The sequence below is a fragment of the Neodiprion pinetum genome, chromosome 6 (assembly GCF_021155775.2).
Source record: "Neodiprion pinetum isolate iyNeoPine1 chromosome 6, iyNeoPine1.2, whole genome shotgun sequence".
In the NCBI taxonomy this organism is placed as follows: Eukaryota; Metazoa; Arthropoda; class Insecta; order Hymenoptera; family Diprionidae; genus Neodiprion; species Neodiprion pinetum.
The window spans coordinates 3,521,985-3,538,621 of NC_060237.1; the positions used below are offsets into that span (position 1 = coordinate 3,521,985).

General features: G+C 43.6%; 1 protein-coding gene across 3 annotated transcripts; it reads left to right on the forward strand.

The window, feature by feature from the left end:
• Window positions 1-723: 723 nt before the first annotated feature.
• LOC124222561 (LDL receptor related protein 4) lies at window positions 724-16,145 on the forward strand. Of its 3 annotated transcripts, XM_069137510.1 has the most exons (28): window positions 728-813; window positions 911-968; window positions 1,547-1,845; window positions 3,569-3,709; window positions 3,774-4,064; window positions 4,150-4,406; window positions 4,484-4,664; window positions 4,747-4,876; window positions 7,187-7,296; window positions 7,474-7,636; window positions 8,155-8,308; window positions 8,440-8,671; window positions 8,760-8,926; window positions 9,024-9,176; window positions 9,256-9,409; window positions 9,472-9,681; window positions 9,742-10,059; window positions 10,170-10,583; window positions 10,656-10,817; window positions 10,892-11,107; window positions 11,193-11,479; window positions 11,567-11,863; window positions 11,926-12,423; window positions 12,513-12,835; window positions 12,914-13,376; window positions 13,481-13,739; window positions 13,835-14,247; window positions 15,750-16,145. In XM_069137510.1, exons 3-28 carry the CDS (start codon window positions 1,755-1,757, stop codon window positions 15,906-15,908), a joined length of 6,243 nt encoding a protein of 2,080 aa, XP_068993611.1. In that variant the 5' UTR covers window positions 728-813; window positions 911-968; window positions 1,547-1,754; the 3' UTR covers window positions 15,909-16,145. The 3 variants fall into 3 exon arrangements, with proteins under 3 accessions (XP_046489660.1, XP_068993611.1, XP_068993612.1); XM_046633704.2 differs by having other exon boundaries at window positions 724-968; window positions 14,535-15,892; XM_069137511.1 differs by lacking the exon at window positions 911-968.
• Window positions 16,146-16,637: the final 492 nt, after the last annotated feature.

Sequence of the window (16,637 nt, forward strand, 5' to 3'; positions counted from 1 at the left end):
ATGCTGCGCTTGCGGCAGAAAATCTAAGACTCTCTCTGGTATATAAGATTACATTAATTCAAGAAAAATGTTATATCCTGTTGCAACTAATGCAGCTACAACCGAGGGTGGAGGAGTAAAAAATGAATACATGAATTGAATTTAACTTGGATGAATTCAAGGTGCCATAGAAATCCGCACTATATGCATAGTTGTTACGATAGAAAAGTAGTTACTCTGACACCACTCGTGTCACGATTGACTTTTTAATTCGTCAGCTCATTCGTACACCTCTGCGACACACTCGGGCAAATACATGCATACGTCACACAAGGCATCATATTGCTTGTAACACAAAGAATGAACTTCCGGGATGTACGTATCACAAGAGAAGAACGTGGGCTGACTTCACGAGATACTACAGAGACGTCTACATGAAAGCTCGTACATCGAGGGTGAGAGAAAATCTCGATCAAGGTTACAAAAATTTTCTAAACTAAAAGATCAGCGATAAACCGAAAGACGTTTTCCACGAGGATGATATGCCATCCGATTTGAAAAATAGCCCCTGATGTTGTACTCGAAAAATAACCACCACCAACTCCCGAGTATACCTCATTATCTCGTTGTTTACCTTTAATTCTTATTGTGGCTGTTTGCCTCCCCGTGGATTTCACTGCGCCTGCGTCGTGGTCCAGATAACCCCGTCGACAGCATCTCTCAGTCGAGCGTCAGATCTCGCAGCAGCCAGAAAGACCCAGAGCGATATCAACCCCGGTGAACGTATATACCTGTCAATCAGAGTAGAGACAACGCAGTGAAACGGGTTAAAATGTAGTTCATTTTAAAAGAGAGCGATTGAACAATTGTTAACAACTCACTGGAGCCACTGATTTTTTTTCTGATTTGGGTTAATCTGTTCGTTCCGCAGTATTTGGTGTGCTACAGACGCCCCTAAGGGGGTTTTCGATAATGTATAAAGTTAAAAGGTGAACGAAATTAAATTTATAATCGTCCGTAGTGAAATACCATACGAACCGCCAAGGAAGGCACTTTGGTGATTTCAATTCCAGTGAGAAAGTACAGGCATATTAAGCTTCTTCAAGTGTGTCGTAGAAATTTTTTCTAAACGATACATCTCCGTTGTACTTTACCTGCCGGGGATGAATTATATTTTGAAAATATCGCGGGTAGTTGGATTTTCGTGCTCCCAATTAATTTGGTCATATTTTTTGGCCTATCCTTCATCTCTGACTATTTAGATATCCGTCGCTGTCTATACCAGATCCCACGAAAGAATCGATAAATTGCGTCGCGGGATATAAATGAAATTATAGCTCTCTGTCTGTTGAGACTTCTCGGTCTGCAAAATCTAAAAAATATGTCAACTTTGTCCAGCAAGATAATTTTGTATTTATAATCGCGTGAAATGTTCCGATTTAAATTCAGTCAATACACCTGTCCAGTTTTATCACTGCAAATAATAGTGAAATCGCCTCGAATTCAATTGTAATATATTTCATACCGATAAGTAATCATTAACAACTCAAACTGTTACACCGTTCAGGTGGAACGATTTCAACCGTGGATAAAATGAAGAACAGCAACCAGAGATCATCAATGGGTATCCCGGAATGAGATGCACCGTTTAGGACGGTGTTGAGCTCGTCATCGATCGTTCACTAGGTGCAAACAAAATATTCGCAAGAAAGCTGTGCGAAGGTCTTGAGTGAGGCCGAGCGAAGCTTTTCCAAGGACAGCCATCGGAGAACGGGATGTCGGCGAGGAATATTCGAGGTGGCCAAGCTGGCTCCACCGTTCAAGCTTTCCTTTTGATCTGTTCAATCTTCGGCGGCTCGGGAATGGGTAAAAAAAAGAAATTTGTATATCTATAGAATTTAGAATTTCGTACACCAATGTCAATATAGCTATCTAAAAAGTTATTCCCTGCGAATACGACATGCCAAAATTAGTCTGTTCGATTCCTATTTATAGAAAAACTCCTTGAGAATAACTGAATAATTATCCTGAATGAATTGAGAGGGAATTTTTCAGCATATAAAGCTGTGTAACGTGCCATGGGTACTCGAATACAGCCCGGTAGGTCTGCGTTAAAAATAGGAAATGCGGGGGCGAAAGACTTGGGGTGGATCAGTGAATGGAACTATCGATCAATTAACGAGGTGGAAAAGCGGGGTAGAGAGCCCTTAGGTAAAGGGCAATAGTCACTCAGCCTCGTCTCGCGGTTTGATTGGCTTGCGTAACATGTGACGTGATCCGTTCATCAGTCAACCTCGAGACGTTCGTAATGGAGCAAATCCAGAATAAGTACCAAGTAATTACGGGTTCTATTTGTGTACTTGAATAAAACCCCCGTACAACCCCTTGTCCGCGAATTCTTCAAGGGTAGGACGTCACGTTTCTCATTCCGAAGACACAAGTAATGGTAAATTTTTTTGACCAATCGTCGATTAACTGATCCTTTCTATCGATAGAAGACTACATTGGTAATTATCCTAGGGATGACATGCTCTGGACATCGAGTCCAGGATTATTCGATTGTAGGCGTGCGGTGTACACCGATGATTGTCGGACGCCTATTCGGGGAAGTCAAATTACTGTCTGCTCCAAATACATTCTGAGTATAGTGACTCAACGAGTGAGACGTTACGTTGGTCCAGAACTCTGGGGTGCCGTAGATTGGGAATGCTCTTAGCGTCGGGCATATTTTCACGTTTGACGGTTGCTACGTTCTTCTGCGTTCACTGCGGGGTGCGAGTTTGCGTTGTATATCGATTTGGTGCGGGAGGACCACCGGGAGAAGGAGGCGGAGGGTGGCAGGCGAGAGGATGGAGAGGGTGCGAAGGCGCAGGCGTTTCTCAGTTGAATGAAAGTTCTATCCGCCCCCGCCCCGAACCAAGCCATTCATGGGCTTCTGAGAGTAAGGTTTTCTTATAGCTCAAACTACACATCTCTGATCCAAATTGAATTCTCCAGAAGTTCGATCCGTTTTATAATAAATGTGAGATGCTTAGCTGAAACGTGAGAGGTAAACATTTTTTGGTGATTAGGTAATTTGGACCAAGTATTACCTGCGTACTACGTTTTAAGGAAATCAATTTTTCACTTCCGTAATTTTTTGCGACGTCCATCCCTGCCGACCAGCTGTTTCATAGACCAGCAACCGAATTAATGACAATTCACAGATTAACTCGAAAAACTTGTCGTCAAATCAAAAACTGCCCTTCTAGACACCTCGAAAAATATTTTCTCCCTATTCCTGCCAGCTCGTGCTATACAAACTGCTTGGAGACCGCTTGAATGAAGCTGGTGACAAAGCAAGGAATGCGCTGAGACGAGGAATGCAATTACGCTAATGTTTTTACCGTTAGAGGGATGAGATTTTATTCCTCTCCGACATTCCTCGGAACCCTGTCTCATTTCATTTACCATGATCATTTTTGCCGTCAAGGTGTATTGCGATAGATTCAAAGGATTCGGAACAAGTTAAACTGTACCCCTTAAAATCAATCAATTTCTAATCTCGCATTGGCTGAATCATCGTTATCCATGCTACGAATCACTGTAGGACCCGTCCTGAGCTCCGAAGTCACGACTGACACACCAGCGAATAAAGGAGCAGCGCGACAGATGTTCGGTAGTGGCAGCTTGCGGCAGACAGGAAGCGGGCCCATCGTCCTGGGGACGACGGAGTCACCGTTTTACGACGGTGAGTTGATCAGATCAACGTCCGCGGTCGCAGGATTAGCGAGGACCGTTTACGATGTTTTCAGGACATTTGTACGAGGGCCCCGGTGGGTTTGGATACAACGTACCCGGCGGCAGAAACCACGTTTCCCAAAAATCGCACCCCCAGCTTCCCGGTGGGTATCACGGCCCGCCAAGGATGCCCGTCTCTCAACCCGATGCTGATACCTACGAGGCTTCCAGCGACGTGAAGGTCAGAAACGGCGCACCGGTCAACGGTCTCTACGGTCAAAGCCGTCAAGGTGTCGGACGAGGAATGGACGCAGACCGAGGACGAGGCGGCTTCGGCGACATTTACGGGGGCATGGGTGGTCGAGGTGAAGTATGCCCAGCTCATGGATTCGTCAGCTAGGCATTGACCCTTTGAATTGTAACGTCTATCTTCATCTTTGAACCCAATAGGCATGGACGAAACATACGTGAACCCGGATCGCACGCGCGTGCATAACGGACTCCAACGCGGTCACGGAATAGGAGCAAATCCCAACATCGAAGGACATTTTGGAGTCGGCGGACGCACTCTGATCCACGAATTGGAGGACGAAAGCGATCTTACCGGAGAGTACCTACTGCCCTGCGGATGGCAGTGCAAAAGAAGCGAGTTTCTCTGCTTGCAGTCATGCACTTGCATCCCGTTGAGGAGTCGTTGCGACGGAGAGGTAGGATATTGTCGTTTTCGCGAAAATTGTAGTTCACCGGACTCTCTGCTACCCAACGCTTGTCTCTCGCACAACAGATAGACTGCGAGGATTTCCAAGACGAACTGGATTGTGACAACGGGTCGGGATATGGAGGAAACGCGGAATGCGTCGGTGAAACAAAAATTCGTTGTCCATTGTCTGGGAAGTGTATTTCCAAAGATTGGCTTTGTGACGGTGACGACGACTGCGGTGATTTCTCCGATGAAAGCCACTGCGGTAAGTCTCTGGCAATATTGTCGGCCCGAACAATTAAAACACCGTTTTTCATTCTCTAATTATTGTCTCCGTTGTCTTCAAGGAACATCTCAAAATTGCACTGAGGACCAATTCGAGTGCAAAAATGGTCTCTGCGTCCAGCGAGCTTGGCTTTGCGATGGCGAGAATGACTGCAAGGATTTTTCTGACGAAGTTAACTGCACGAAAAAAGTGTAAGTTAAGCTTTATTTTAATGCTGGTGCATGTATCACGTTTCCAAGATGTACCTAATCCAACTCTTGACTGATCAAGAACTCGCTCTATCCTAGATTGATACGCTGTAGATACCCATTGTGCATCCTCGAACACCACCCCTATAGCCTAGTTTCAAGTGCCCGGCAGTGTTGGGTTTATCCGAAATATTTACATTCGAAGTTTCATCGATGTTCGACATGTGTTCACAGTACGAGAATTTTTCGGTAACATCGCTTCGTAGTGGATTATAAAATCATTTGCTGAGTGAATTCTAGCTCTATGTAGTGTAAATTTTTTTGTTTCCCAACGTTTGACATTTTGAGGTTTTACCTCTGCGCTGAAACGTCACAAAATTTCGATTCGGACTTTATGTGACACATGGTCAAACGCTAAATCATAGATATACGCGCTCGCAGGACAATATTGGAAAACTGGTGTCCTTCGTCCTAGATATTGGATTATCGTCACTCCCTCGTCCTCTCCCCCTTTAATACTCTTTGCCGAAGAAGGACACCCACTCTCCGGAGCCGACGAAATAACGTATGTGTATCGCACTAATTCTAAGGCCCTTTAATCTCCCTGCGGCACAGACCAAGCTAGACCCACCTTGCTTTTGCTGTCGTATCGACTTCCTCCGTTACCCGCTTTGCGAGATTGACTGCGCGGATACAGGTGCATCACTCTCTTCAATTCTTCCCTTCGTTTACTATTTCATTTTACACCGTACACATGTGTAAGGTGCCTAAAGGAAAATAGTGAACCAATCGACGTTGATCAACTCATTACGTAATCTGGACCGTATTTAATCACATAAGAGTACCAATGAGGTCGTCAACTGTCTTGTGATTTTCTTTCGTTCGACTATTCAAAATTTTAAGCGTTAGAATCTACAACTATTAGCCAAAATAAACGACATTTGGCAAACTGTTGGCAAACGCACCGAATGATTTACATTTCCATACTTGCCTTTCATGTGGTCTCAATACGGTGAACAAATGAGTCACTACATCCAATCAATGCTTGTTGTCAAATATTAACGACGTCAAGGGTAGAAGCCGATCCTCCGGTAGCGATGTCAATTTTGCATGAGCCCGAACGATGACATCCTGATGTTTCGGATACTTCTGAAAACTAACATGTTCGCTAAAACATGCCTAGAATAACTCGGGAGGAATGACTATGTGTACCTACATATATACCTGCACGTGCATGTACGTGTCTTTGAATGTCACCCGGTTTGGCCCCCTTATACGTTATAGTGGTCCAAGGCGTGGAGTCGGCTGCGTTGCCCAGCAACGACAGTGATGTGCTGTAGTATCGACCGCCGTACCGGAGCCACCACCATCTTTCCCAAACGCTTGTGTTTTTGACTCCCTGAATTTCAGGCACGCGCAATCCAGCCATATAGACGCCCACGATCATCCGTCTCGCGTTCACGATGTACACACCGTACACTTATGCGTACAGACAATTTCCTTCTTTATACCTTCTTTTGCTTGATTTATTTATGGCGCTCATTCTAATTGGAGGTGTCCCTGAACCCTGAAAGCAACTATCACGTCGTTCGATTGGACGTCTGCGTAGCTTCGGATTCCGTGCACTGTGCATTTTTCTCAGTCAAACGTTTCATGCTCCACAATTACTCCTATCACGCAAAAAAATTCGATCTTTGAACTTTGACAGGTTTTTTTACGACTGCGTCACGATGTTTAAATTTCCAAGTCAATTATTCAACAGGGGAATGATTTTGGTTTTTGATTGTTATTTTTTTTTTTTTTTTTTTTGCAAAAATTCCAGGCTTTGTTTGTTCAAAGTATAGCAGATGAAATAGTGCTCGGGAAAGTCCATAAAAACAAGTTGCGGGAGGGTTGCAGCTACTAGGAATCTAAATCCATGGTGGGAATGGTGGAAATCGGGTTGGGCTAGGTCGTAAGGGGCGATAAAGCGTTTAGGAGAACTCCACCATGACCCTACTGCAATCCGAGCTTCTGTACTGCTGCTCTCATATGGGGTGTCGTAATGAATTAGGGTTGGAAATACTACCCTGAAATAAATTCTACCCAATACCCATCCTGAGCTTGAGTCAACGAGATTTCAGGGAATCTTTGGATCTAATGAAAAAATTAATAATAATAGATACGTATTATACCTACATTAGTCACACTCACAAACGTAGCACAACAGGTGACTGCTGAATATTTGGCTTATTTCCAAATAATTCACTCGATGTTCTATTCAAGTATCTGCATTTCCAATTGGCCGCATTATTCAAGGATAACTAATTACAGGGAATGCACACAGTATGAGTTCAAGTGTCAGGATGGTAGCTGCATCACTTTGAATTGGCATTGCGACCAAGAACCAGACTGTAGCGATGGTTCCGACGAGGTGAACTGCGGTGAGTTCGTAAATATTTAGATAGCACTATTCCGTTCTATCTCTAATCAAGGTAGAGAAGATGGTCGTGCAAAGGCGGAAATCAAACGATACAGAAAAACAATTAAACGTGTGATGCACTCAAATTTAACCAAGGCATATATAACAATGAAGTTGATCGATTGTTTCCACGCCGTAGAAAAAACCGGAGTTAGTTGTGGCAGCAATGAATTCCAGTGCGCTTATCCAAAATGTGTGCGACACGAGTATCGCTGTGACGGTGATGACGACTGCGGTGATGGAAGTGACGAGAAGGATTGTCCTGGATCATTGACAACCAGCTGCAACGATAATGAATTTCGGTCAGTGCGATATCTCACTTTTTGATTTTCTGCCCGTCGCTATTTAGCATAGACACTGCAGTTTGCTCCAAATCTATAGAAAGCTTCTGCAAGTTTGTAGAATATACAAAGCATTCGTCGAAACTCTAATTAGGCATTTCACGAGAAGCCCAATTAGCTCCAAGCATCCGTGTTGCTCTACTTTTCTCTCAAAGATGGTAACACAATCTGAAAAAGACAAATAGCACGATTATTTCATATAGAAGAACATGGTCCAGACAAGGGTGTTCTTTCATTCGAATTTTCCTGATTGAACAGGGCCCTCGGTGCGTTAATAATCATGCTGTGGGGCCGAGCCGCGTGGTTGGCGAGCTGAAATATTGGCAAAAAATCCCATCTGTGCATGCTTGCGAAAGTACTCTTTGTCCGGATAGGGAACAGAACTGAGTGTAATCAACTATACGAGGGTCTTCTGCCACGCGTTCACGTCAGCGTTTTGTTCGCTCTTTCTCTTTTGTTGAATACCATTGTTTCTGCAGATGCTCTGGGGGCAAGTGCATCAGCAACAAATGCGTATGTGACGGAAACAAAGACTGTGACGGTGGTGAGGATGAGGAAATGTGCAACCACCCGACACCTCAGGGATGTTCACCTCACAACGAGTTCACATGCTCCACCGGCACCTGCGTCCCGGTAAAAAAATAAAAAAAATTATTATCGTTATTGGAACCTTTCAATTGCTAGATTTTGCATTCGCACAACGATTTCTTACCTCAGAGTTTCGTATGGTGTTCTCACCTGCAACATTGTCACAATGTTTTCAGCGATTGTGGGTATGCGACGGCGTTCCTGACTGCCCTAATGGTGAAGATGAACAAGGATGCGCAGTGACTTGTGAGGCGACCCAGTACTTGTGCAACCCGCCTCGAGTAATCAACGATACATCAGTTGCTGCTACTAACTCGCCCCAACCATCAGCGACGCATCACTATCACCGATATTGCATCGCTATAAAACACGTCTGCGATGGTACAGCCGACTGTCCCGATGGTGATGGTTCGTAGATTGTTATCGTCGTGAGATTTTCTTCTACATTGTTGGAAATGACGCAAGATAGAGTGCATGGTGTTATTTTGCTTTACAGATGAACTCAACTGTCCAAAGAAACGCGACTGCACTGCGACGGACAAGTGCACGCAGCAATGCATCTTGACGATAGATAACAAGCCAGCCTGCGCTTGCCAGCCTGGGTACAAGCTGGGGAAAGACAATGCAACGTGCGAAGATATCAACGAATGTGTATTCGAACAAGTGTGTCTTTGTTACGCTGATCCTTTTCTTTGTAAATATTCATGAACTCGGCTCAGTTCATCTTTTGTAACTTGACTTGATGTTACGCGTATTTCAGGATCCAGTCTGTAGTCAAACTTGCAACAATACCGTAGGCTCATTCGTCTGCAGCTGTATGGCCGGTTACGTCCTCCGACCTGACCTCAGAACCTGCAAGGCCTTAGGGGCAAATCCTACACTCCTTTTTGCGAACCGGGTTGATATAAGACAGGTTAGTGTCGTCTCGTATCCGAAATCCGACATCAGGCAAAGGGGCACCCACTTAATAAGTTCTCATTTTTGCGAAATAGGTTAGTCTCAGCAATTCCAAGTACACAGCTATCCTGAAGGGGTTGCACAATGCCATTGCTTTGGACTTTCATTATAAACGAAGCACTGTTTACTGGTCCGATTTATCCATGGATGTCATACGGAAGGCGTATGTAAACGGAACCGGTGCCGAAGGTAAGATAATTGATGAAATGTCGAACAATTTTTCAACGAAATTCCACCAAATCATTTCGCAGACGTTATTCGATGGGGCCTGGAAAGTCCAACCGGTGTTGCTGTCGACTGGATTCACAATCTTCTGTTCTGGACTGACTCTGGAACACGTAGGGTGGAAGTAATAACTTTAGATACAACAATGCGGCACGTCCTGATATCTAGTGACCTCGACAAGCCACGGGCCATAGTTGTTCATCCAAACTACGGATACGTTTACTGGACGGATTGGGGTAAGACTAAAACCAACGAATGATCGTGTCCCTCAGTCTCATTGTTTGACAAAAATTTAGGTCCAAATCCAAAGATCGAACGTGCAGACATGGACGGTTCAGGCAGGGTCGTTCTTGTTACGGAGTCGATATCCTGGCCAAATGGTCTAGCAATAGATTACACGTCCGATCGCTTATTTTGGGCAGACGCAAAGCATCATATTATCGAATCTGCTCACCTTGATGGGACGGATAGGAAGAAGGTCATAAGGAAGGGAGTTAACCATCCCTTTGGTATCACCATATTCGAAGACTATGTCTACTGGACTGACTGGCACTTCAAGAGCATATCCTCTGCGAATAAGGGAAACGGTGCTGGATTCAAAACTATTCATTCCGGTGGGTTATTTTCTATCAAGGACTAGGTTTGGCACCACGTTGGCAAGTAGATGTAGTCTTACAGCGAATGAACTTGAAAAATAATTACTCCTCGATTATTTAATCCGAAGGTCTTCACTTCCCGATGGACGTGCATAGCTATCATCCGCAACGTCAACCTGAGTATAAAAATCGGTGTGGTGATAACAATGGAAACTGCTCACACATGTGTCTCCCAAATAGCACCGGTTACAGTTGCGTCTGTCCTGTGGGGTTGAAGATTAAACGAGATGGCAAGAACTGCGCCTCTACTCCCGACAATCTTCTGATATTTGCAAGGAAGAAGGATCTCAGATTACGGCCAGTCGATCAGGCCGCAAGAGGATTCGACACTGTTATTCCCGTCGATCATATTGAAAGCGCTGTCGCACTTACGTGGGACAGTAATGAAGATACTATATACTGGACAGACGTTGAGACGGACACGATAAGCCGGGCGTACTTAAACGGCACTAATCAGAGTGTCATCATCAGTTATAACTTAGGTTTGCGGCGAACCAAGTATGAACCGATATTATGCGTTTGTTAGAAACTTGATATTACTGTTTTTATTACAGAATCTCCAGCTGGTTTGGCTATGGATTGGATAACGCACAAGTTATATTGGACTGATGCTGGGACGAACAGAATTGAGTGTTCAAATTTAGATGGATCGATGAGAACTCTACTGGTATGGAGGGGGCTTGACAAACCGAGGGACATCGTGGTCGACCCGACTGGTTAGTTTTCAAAAGTCAGCAATAATCAGGAATTATTATGATTAAATTTTTTGTAAATTCGATTAATCTTGTAGTCGGGTATATGTACTGGAGCGATTGGGGCGAAGAACAGAAAATAGAGAGGGCCGCGATGGACGGCAGTGATCGCAAGATTCTCGTGAGCAAAAACTTGACATGGCCAAATGGATTGGCAATCGACTTCGAAAAGAACCGGCTCTACTGGGCAGATGGTGGTACCAAAAAAATCGAGTACTCTGACCTGAATGGCAAAGGCCGAACCGTACTAATCTGTGAGTATAAGTACTTCAGCTTGTCGGACATGAAAGTGTACGTTTAGTTGTCGATTTAACACTCGAGTTTTTTTTTTGTTTTTAGCCACTGACTTGCCGCATCCCTTTGGTTTGGTGATTTTCAAAAATAAAATATTTTGGACCGACTGGGACACGCAGAGTATTCATCAAGCAGATAAAAACGACGGTTCTAATCGGAGCGTGGTTAGATCAGGAATATCCGGTCTCATGGACGTCAGGGTATTTCACCGTCATCGAAAGACTATCAACACACCTTGCAATAAGAACAACGGCAATTGTTCGCATTTGTGTCTGTTGGCACCCGCTCCGCGATTCTATAAATGCGCGTGTCCAACTGGTCTGGTTTTAGAGGTAATACAAGCATCATTTGGCTCGAGGACATCCTACACCATGTGCGAACAATGGTAATCGAGAATGCCACTTTTTATTTCATTGCAGTCGAATGGAGAGACATGTCCTGATATGCCGAGTGAATTCCTGGTATTCGCTCACAGAGAAGACATCAGAATAATATCTTTCGACGTCAACTACACCGTGGACATAGTACTGCCAATAGCGAACCTAAAAAATGCAATTGGAGTGGATGTCGATAGACGAACCGGCGATCTGTATTGGACCGATACTGCCGATGATCTCATCAGGAAAGCAAGTTTTGACGGAAGAACTGTAGAAACGATAATCAACAACGGAATCGAGAACGCCGACAGTTTGGTCGTAGATTACATAGGTCAAAAGGTTTGTGATCGCTTAACGCGCGCGCTAACGTAATTTGATTCTCCTTCATGATCCTGTTACAGATATACTGGACAGACGCTGGACTAAACAGCATCGAAGTTGCTGAGCTCGATGGTATAAACAGAAAGGTTCTGATTTGCTCAGGACTCGAAAAACCTCGAGCTATCGCTCTGTACTATCCAGCTGGGCTTCTTTTCTGGTCTGACTGGGGTCACAACGCCCGTATAGAACGAGCTAATATGGACGGCGAACAGAGGATGACTTTAATAGCCGACGACCTTATCTGGCCGAACGGTTTGGCCGTTGACCTAATTGGGAATAAATTGTACTGGAATGACGCTAAGAGAAGCGTGATTGAAAGCGCCAAGCTTGATGGTTCAAATAGAAAGGTTCTTATCCACGATGTTCGTCACCCTTACGGGTTGACACTGACCAAGGACTTCGTTTACTGGAGCGACTGGCACACGAAATCCTTACACCGTGCGAATAGAACGACGGGATCTAACAAAACGGTAATATTGTCCAAAATAGAGGGAATCATGGATATTCGGTCAGTCAGCGTAAGTTTTATACACAAGTAAAATATTTGGAGAGTTAGAAGCGAGTTCGAAAATAGCTACTGATACTCACAATCAGAATTAATTCGCAGAGCGAGGATCTTTACATCGCTGAGAACGTGTGCGAAAAGAATAATGGCGGATGCTCACATTTGTGCCTTCGCAACCCGAAAGGTTACTCTTGCGCTTGTCCGACCGGAATCCTTTTGAACGAGGATAAAAAGACGTGCAAATTGACCCCCACAAACTTCATACTGTTCGCAACGAGGGAAACGCTCGCCAGGGTGTCGTTTGACACGCCAGAGATGTGGGACGTGACTTTACCAATCAGTGACATCCACAATGCAATCTCAGTAGATTTTCACTGGGAAAAACAAATTATAATTTACTGCGACGTAAACTTGGACATAATTAGGTAGAATTTTAATTACCTCTCGCCAACGTCGGCGTCTTTCGCTTCTTCTACATCTAGTTTCGATTTCCCTCGTTTCAGGAGTATCAACATCCAAAATTTATCCGACACTCGGGTAATCATAAACTCGAATCTCACAACGCCGTCGGGCCTGGCCGTTGACTGGGTTGCTAACAATCTTTACTGGGCTGACACCACCAGGAAAGTGATCGAAGTTGCCAGGCTGGATGGCAGCAGTCGTAAAAGAGTCCTGGAACAGCTAGACGACCCAAGAGCGCTTACCTTGTTCCCGGCAAAGGGATACATGTACTGGACCGAATGGGGTGAACATCCCAAAATTGAAAGGTCTTACCTGGACGGTTCGAGTAGAAAAGTGATCATCTCTTCGGACTTGGGCTTTCCAAATGGCTTGGCTCTTGATTACGAAAAGAAAAAGTTGTACTGGGCCGATGCGTTGAAGGACCGAATCGAGACGTCCGATTTACACGGACAATACAGAGTGCAGCTGGTCCCGGAAGCAACTCATCCTTTCGGCTTGACGCAAGTGAGTATACAAAAATTTCACCTCCGAGTACCTACGTCCTTCAAGCTTCATCCGTTGCAGCGATCGTGGTCCGATGCGATAACGTTCTAATTTTATTTTCGCAGTACGGGGATCACATCTACTGGACGGATTGGTACAAGAAGGCAGTGGAACGTGCTGACAAGACCACTGGAAAAAATCGAATTGAGATTCGAACTGCGCTGGACGGAGTAATGGAGATCAAAGTCGTCTCGGCCGCAAGGCAAACCGGGTGGACTCCTTGTGCCGTGGAAAACGGCGGCTGTAGTCATTTGTGCTTCTTTACGCGGAAGAACTACGTCTGCGCTTGTCCGGACGTTAAGGATTCCAAACCCTGCTCGACGGGTAAGTAGTTGAAATATTAATGTCATCGTCGTGCTCTCGAATTTTTGTGGTTCCGCTATCGGCTGAAGTGGCTGACACGTGGGTACTTCTTGCAGTACCGAGCAGAGAAGTCCCGATAAGAAAACCAGGGACAGAAAACGATCCCCCGGAGGAAGACGATGATGAGCCAACCATGTCGTCTGTCCCAACTCTTGTACCTCGGAAGCCGCATCACGATATCACCGGCAGATTCCCAAAACTTTCCCCTAGTAATACAAATTTCACATTGAAAACGGTGGTAATCACGATAGTCGTGATGGTCGTTATGATAATCGTCATTTTAATCGCCATCATCCATCTTCTGTGCCAACGCAAGACCAAACAGAAAAAATACTTGTACACCGGAAGAAGTGTCCTCACTTTTTCCAACCCCAACTACAACGCTTCAAGCGGCGACGTAGGCCCGAGCAATTCGCAGCAAGATAAAAAATCGTTCATCTGGAAAAGATTGAAGTACGACAAGTCGCAGGTATAATTAGTACTTATTGAAATTCGAGCATGTTAATAAATTTTCCAACGTGCTGAATGCTTGACAGAAGGATTTACAACGAAAAATAATTACCTTGCCAGTGACGTCGGTATATTGAGTATGGTGAAAGACGACCTGGTCTGTAGATCCTTCTTCGTTGAAAAATTCCCTTGGCACGTTGCTATGCTTATGTAGATATTTAACACCTAAAATGCTCTATGTTTCTTTCCCCACTAAAACATTGAATTATTGATTGATCGATCGAATGGTATATAATCACTTAATAGAAAGCTAACACATCCAAAGTTGAATGCCCAATCAAACTGCAACATTTGCCACTTCACTTTATACAAATGAATGAAACAGAAACCACCTAGCGCCTAAGCTATCTGCAACGTAGTATTTTATGCGCAACCTTCTATGTTAGGTAGATGCAAAAAATTGAACATCGCAATTCTATTTCCACCGTCTTTACTTGATAAGCTACGCGTCGCGTCGCGTCCTTTGGTCGAAATGATCTACATGTATCCGCCCCATGAATCGTCCCGATATTGTTCATACCCACTACTGTTCACTATTTTACTTCCGTTTCTTAGTGCCGATCTAGGTCGAAAATTATCGGAGCGATGACATGTGAAACTAATAGCAAACTTGAACTTGATCGTTTTACTCTTCGGATTTTTGAACTTAAAGACTCAACCCTTGTCTTTGTCGAACAGTTAGTTGCGCATAAAATGTGATCTAAAGATTATGACAATATCTTGAAGGGAGCCTCGTTATCATCAACTCTGTATTATCCAATGAAAGCTGAAGCTCAGACCACCGTACCTCTAAAATTGTAAAATTATTAATTGCATATTGAAATATTTTTGTTAAAAAGGTTGAATAGAATTTTTAAGATAGTAAAGTATGTTCAATATAAATATTATAGAGGCACGCTATAGAAATTCTTCATTGTGATGGTTATTTGTCGTTCCGACGAATCGGAAAATTTTGCCATAAGGCATAAAATTACGAAGAAGAAAAAAAGCGAGGAACTTAATTGTTAGAAGTAGCTGGTGAAAAGATTGAAGGAACGTATAAACTCTGGGCGCATTTAGGAAAAGAATGAAAGTTCCGTTTCGTCTTAAAAAAGTTTTCAACCACAATGGTGTGATACTCGATATTTCGCAACTGACTGTGAAAGCACGAGTAATGAATAAAATGAAAATTGTAATAATAATACTAGTATTTAATAATAACAAATAAATGCCGACAATGAGCGATTAATTCTGCAATGTACAGTATCTGATTGGGCATTTCTGCACGCTGGTAAACTCGGATGGATAGTGTAACAATGTTACACAAGAGACGAGGAAAATTTTCCCACGATAAATACGAAAGAAAAAAGAAAAATCGAAGAAAAAAATTAAATAAAATAAAATATATACGCAGCCTCAGGGGAAACGAAAAGAAAATAGTGGAAAAAAAAAAATCAATAATTCATTGTCTTGTCAATATAGGAAAGAGTGTACGAAGATAACGGACAGTCCTCAAGTCCCGAAGTGGTTTCCTTGATTCCTCCCTCAACAACTCCGAGCAGCAGTAGAGCTCCGTCAGTCACGCCGAGGGAAACTTCACCACCAACGTCACTTCCGCACGTCACTCACCTAGACGGTTAGATACATATAATATTGTACTTGTATCATTTCGAATGCAACACTGTCACCACTTTACTTATCTATTACACGCGAATGTTCCACCCTGTTCGGAGAAGCGTAACCAGACACCAGCTCGATCCGCATGACAGCTGTGAGTCCGCGATAATGACGACTATGAACGACATTCTTCCACTGATAACAAAAAAAAAAACAACAACAACAACAACATATACCAATACACAAGAGGTAACTTTTCACTGAGCTATGCTATGCTGTCAATGGTTTGTGAGACTGTGACACTCTGTGATCAGACTCACTTTCGAGAATAATATGTGGCCAGTGACGAGTCAAGATTTGTCTGTAGGGTGTGAATGGTTTTGGGAGCACTGCGCTGACTAAACGTTACACAGGAACAGGAAATGAAAACTAAGCATATACTGCGTTATTAAAGGAATAGAATATTTGAAAGAAGTCAATGCCGTAGACGCGTTAATAATTTTTATAAACTGATGAAAAATGTGTATGAGAAATAATTCATACCAAATAATTGCTGTCCGGATATAATTTTTACTCATTGATCAGATATATTTCTTGCATTTACCGATGTGTTATTCGCACCCGCGCTATCCAACGACATTTATAAATATTATGAAGGAACGAAAATATACAAATAAACATAACAAGCACGAAAATAACATTCCAAAATTATGTACTTGTCGTTTTGCAAGGGCGATCATTCACATACAGGCT

Bases quoted from the DNA above. Each gene is read 5' to 3' on its own strand.
- LOC124222561 (XM_069137510.1), top strand. From the start codon at position 1,755: ATGTCGGCGAGGAATATTCGAGGTGGCCAAGCTGGCTCCACCGTTCAA. The intron at 3,710-3,773 runs GTGAGTTGATCA...CGATGTTTTCAG, and splicing joins GGAGTCACCGTTTTACGACG to GACATTTGTACGAGGGCCCC. The intron at 11,864-11,925 runs GTTTGTGATCGC...ATCCTGTTACAG, and splicing joins TAGATTACATAGGTCAAAAG to ATATACTGGACAGACGCTGG.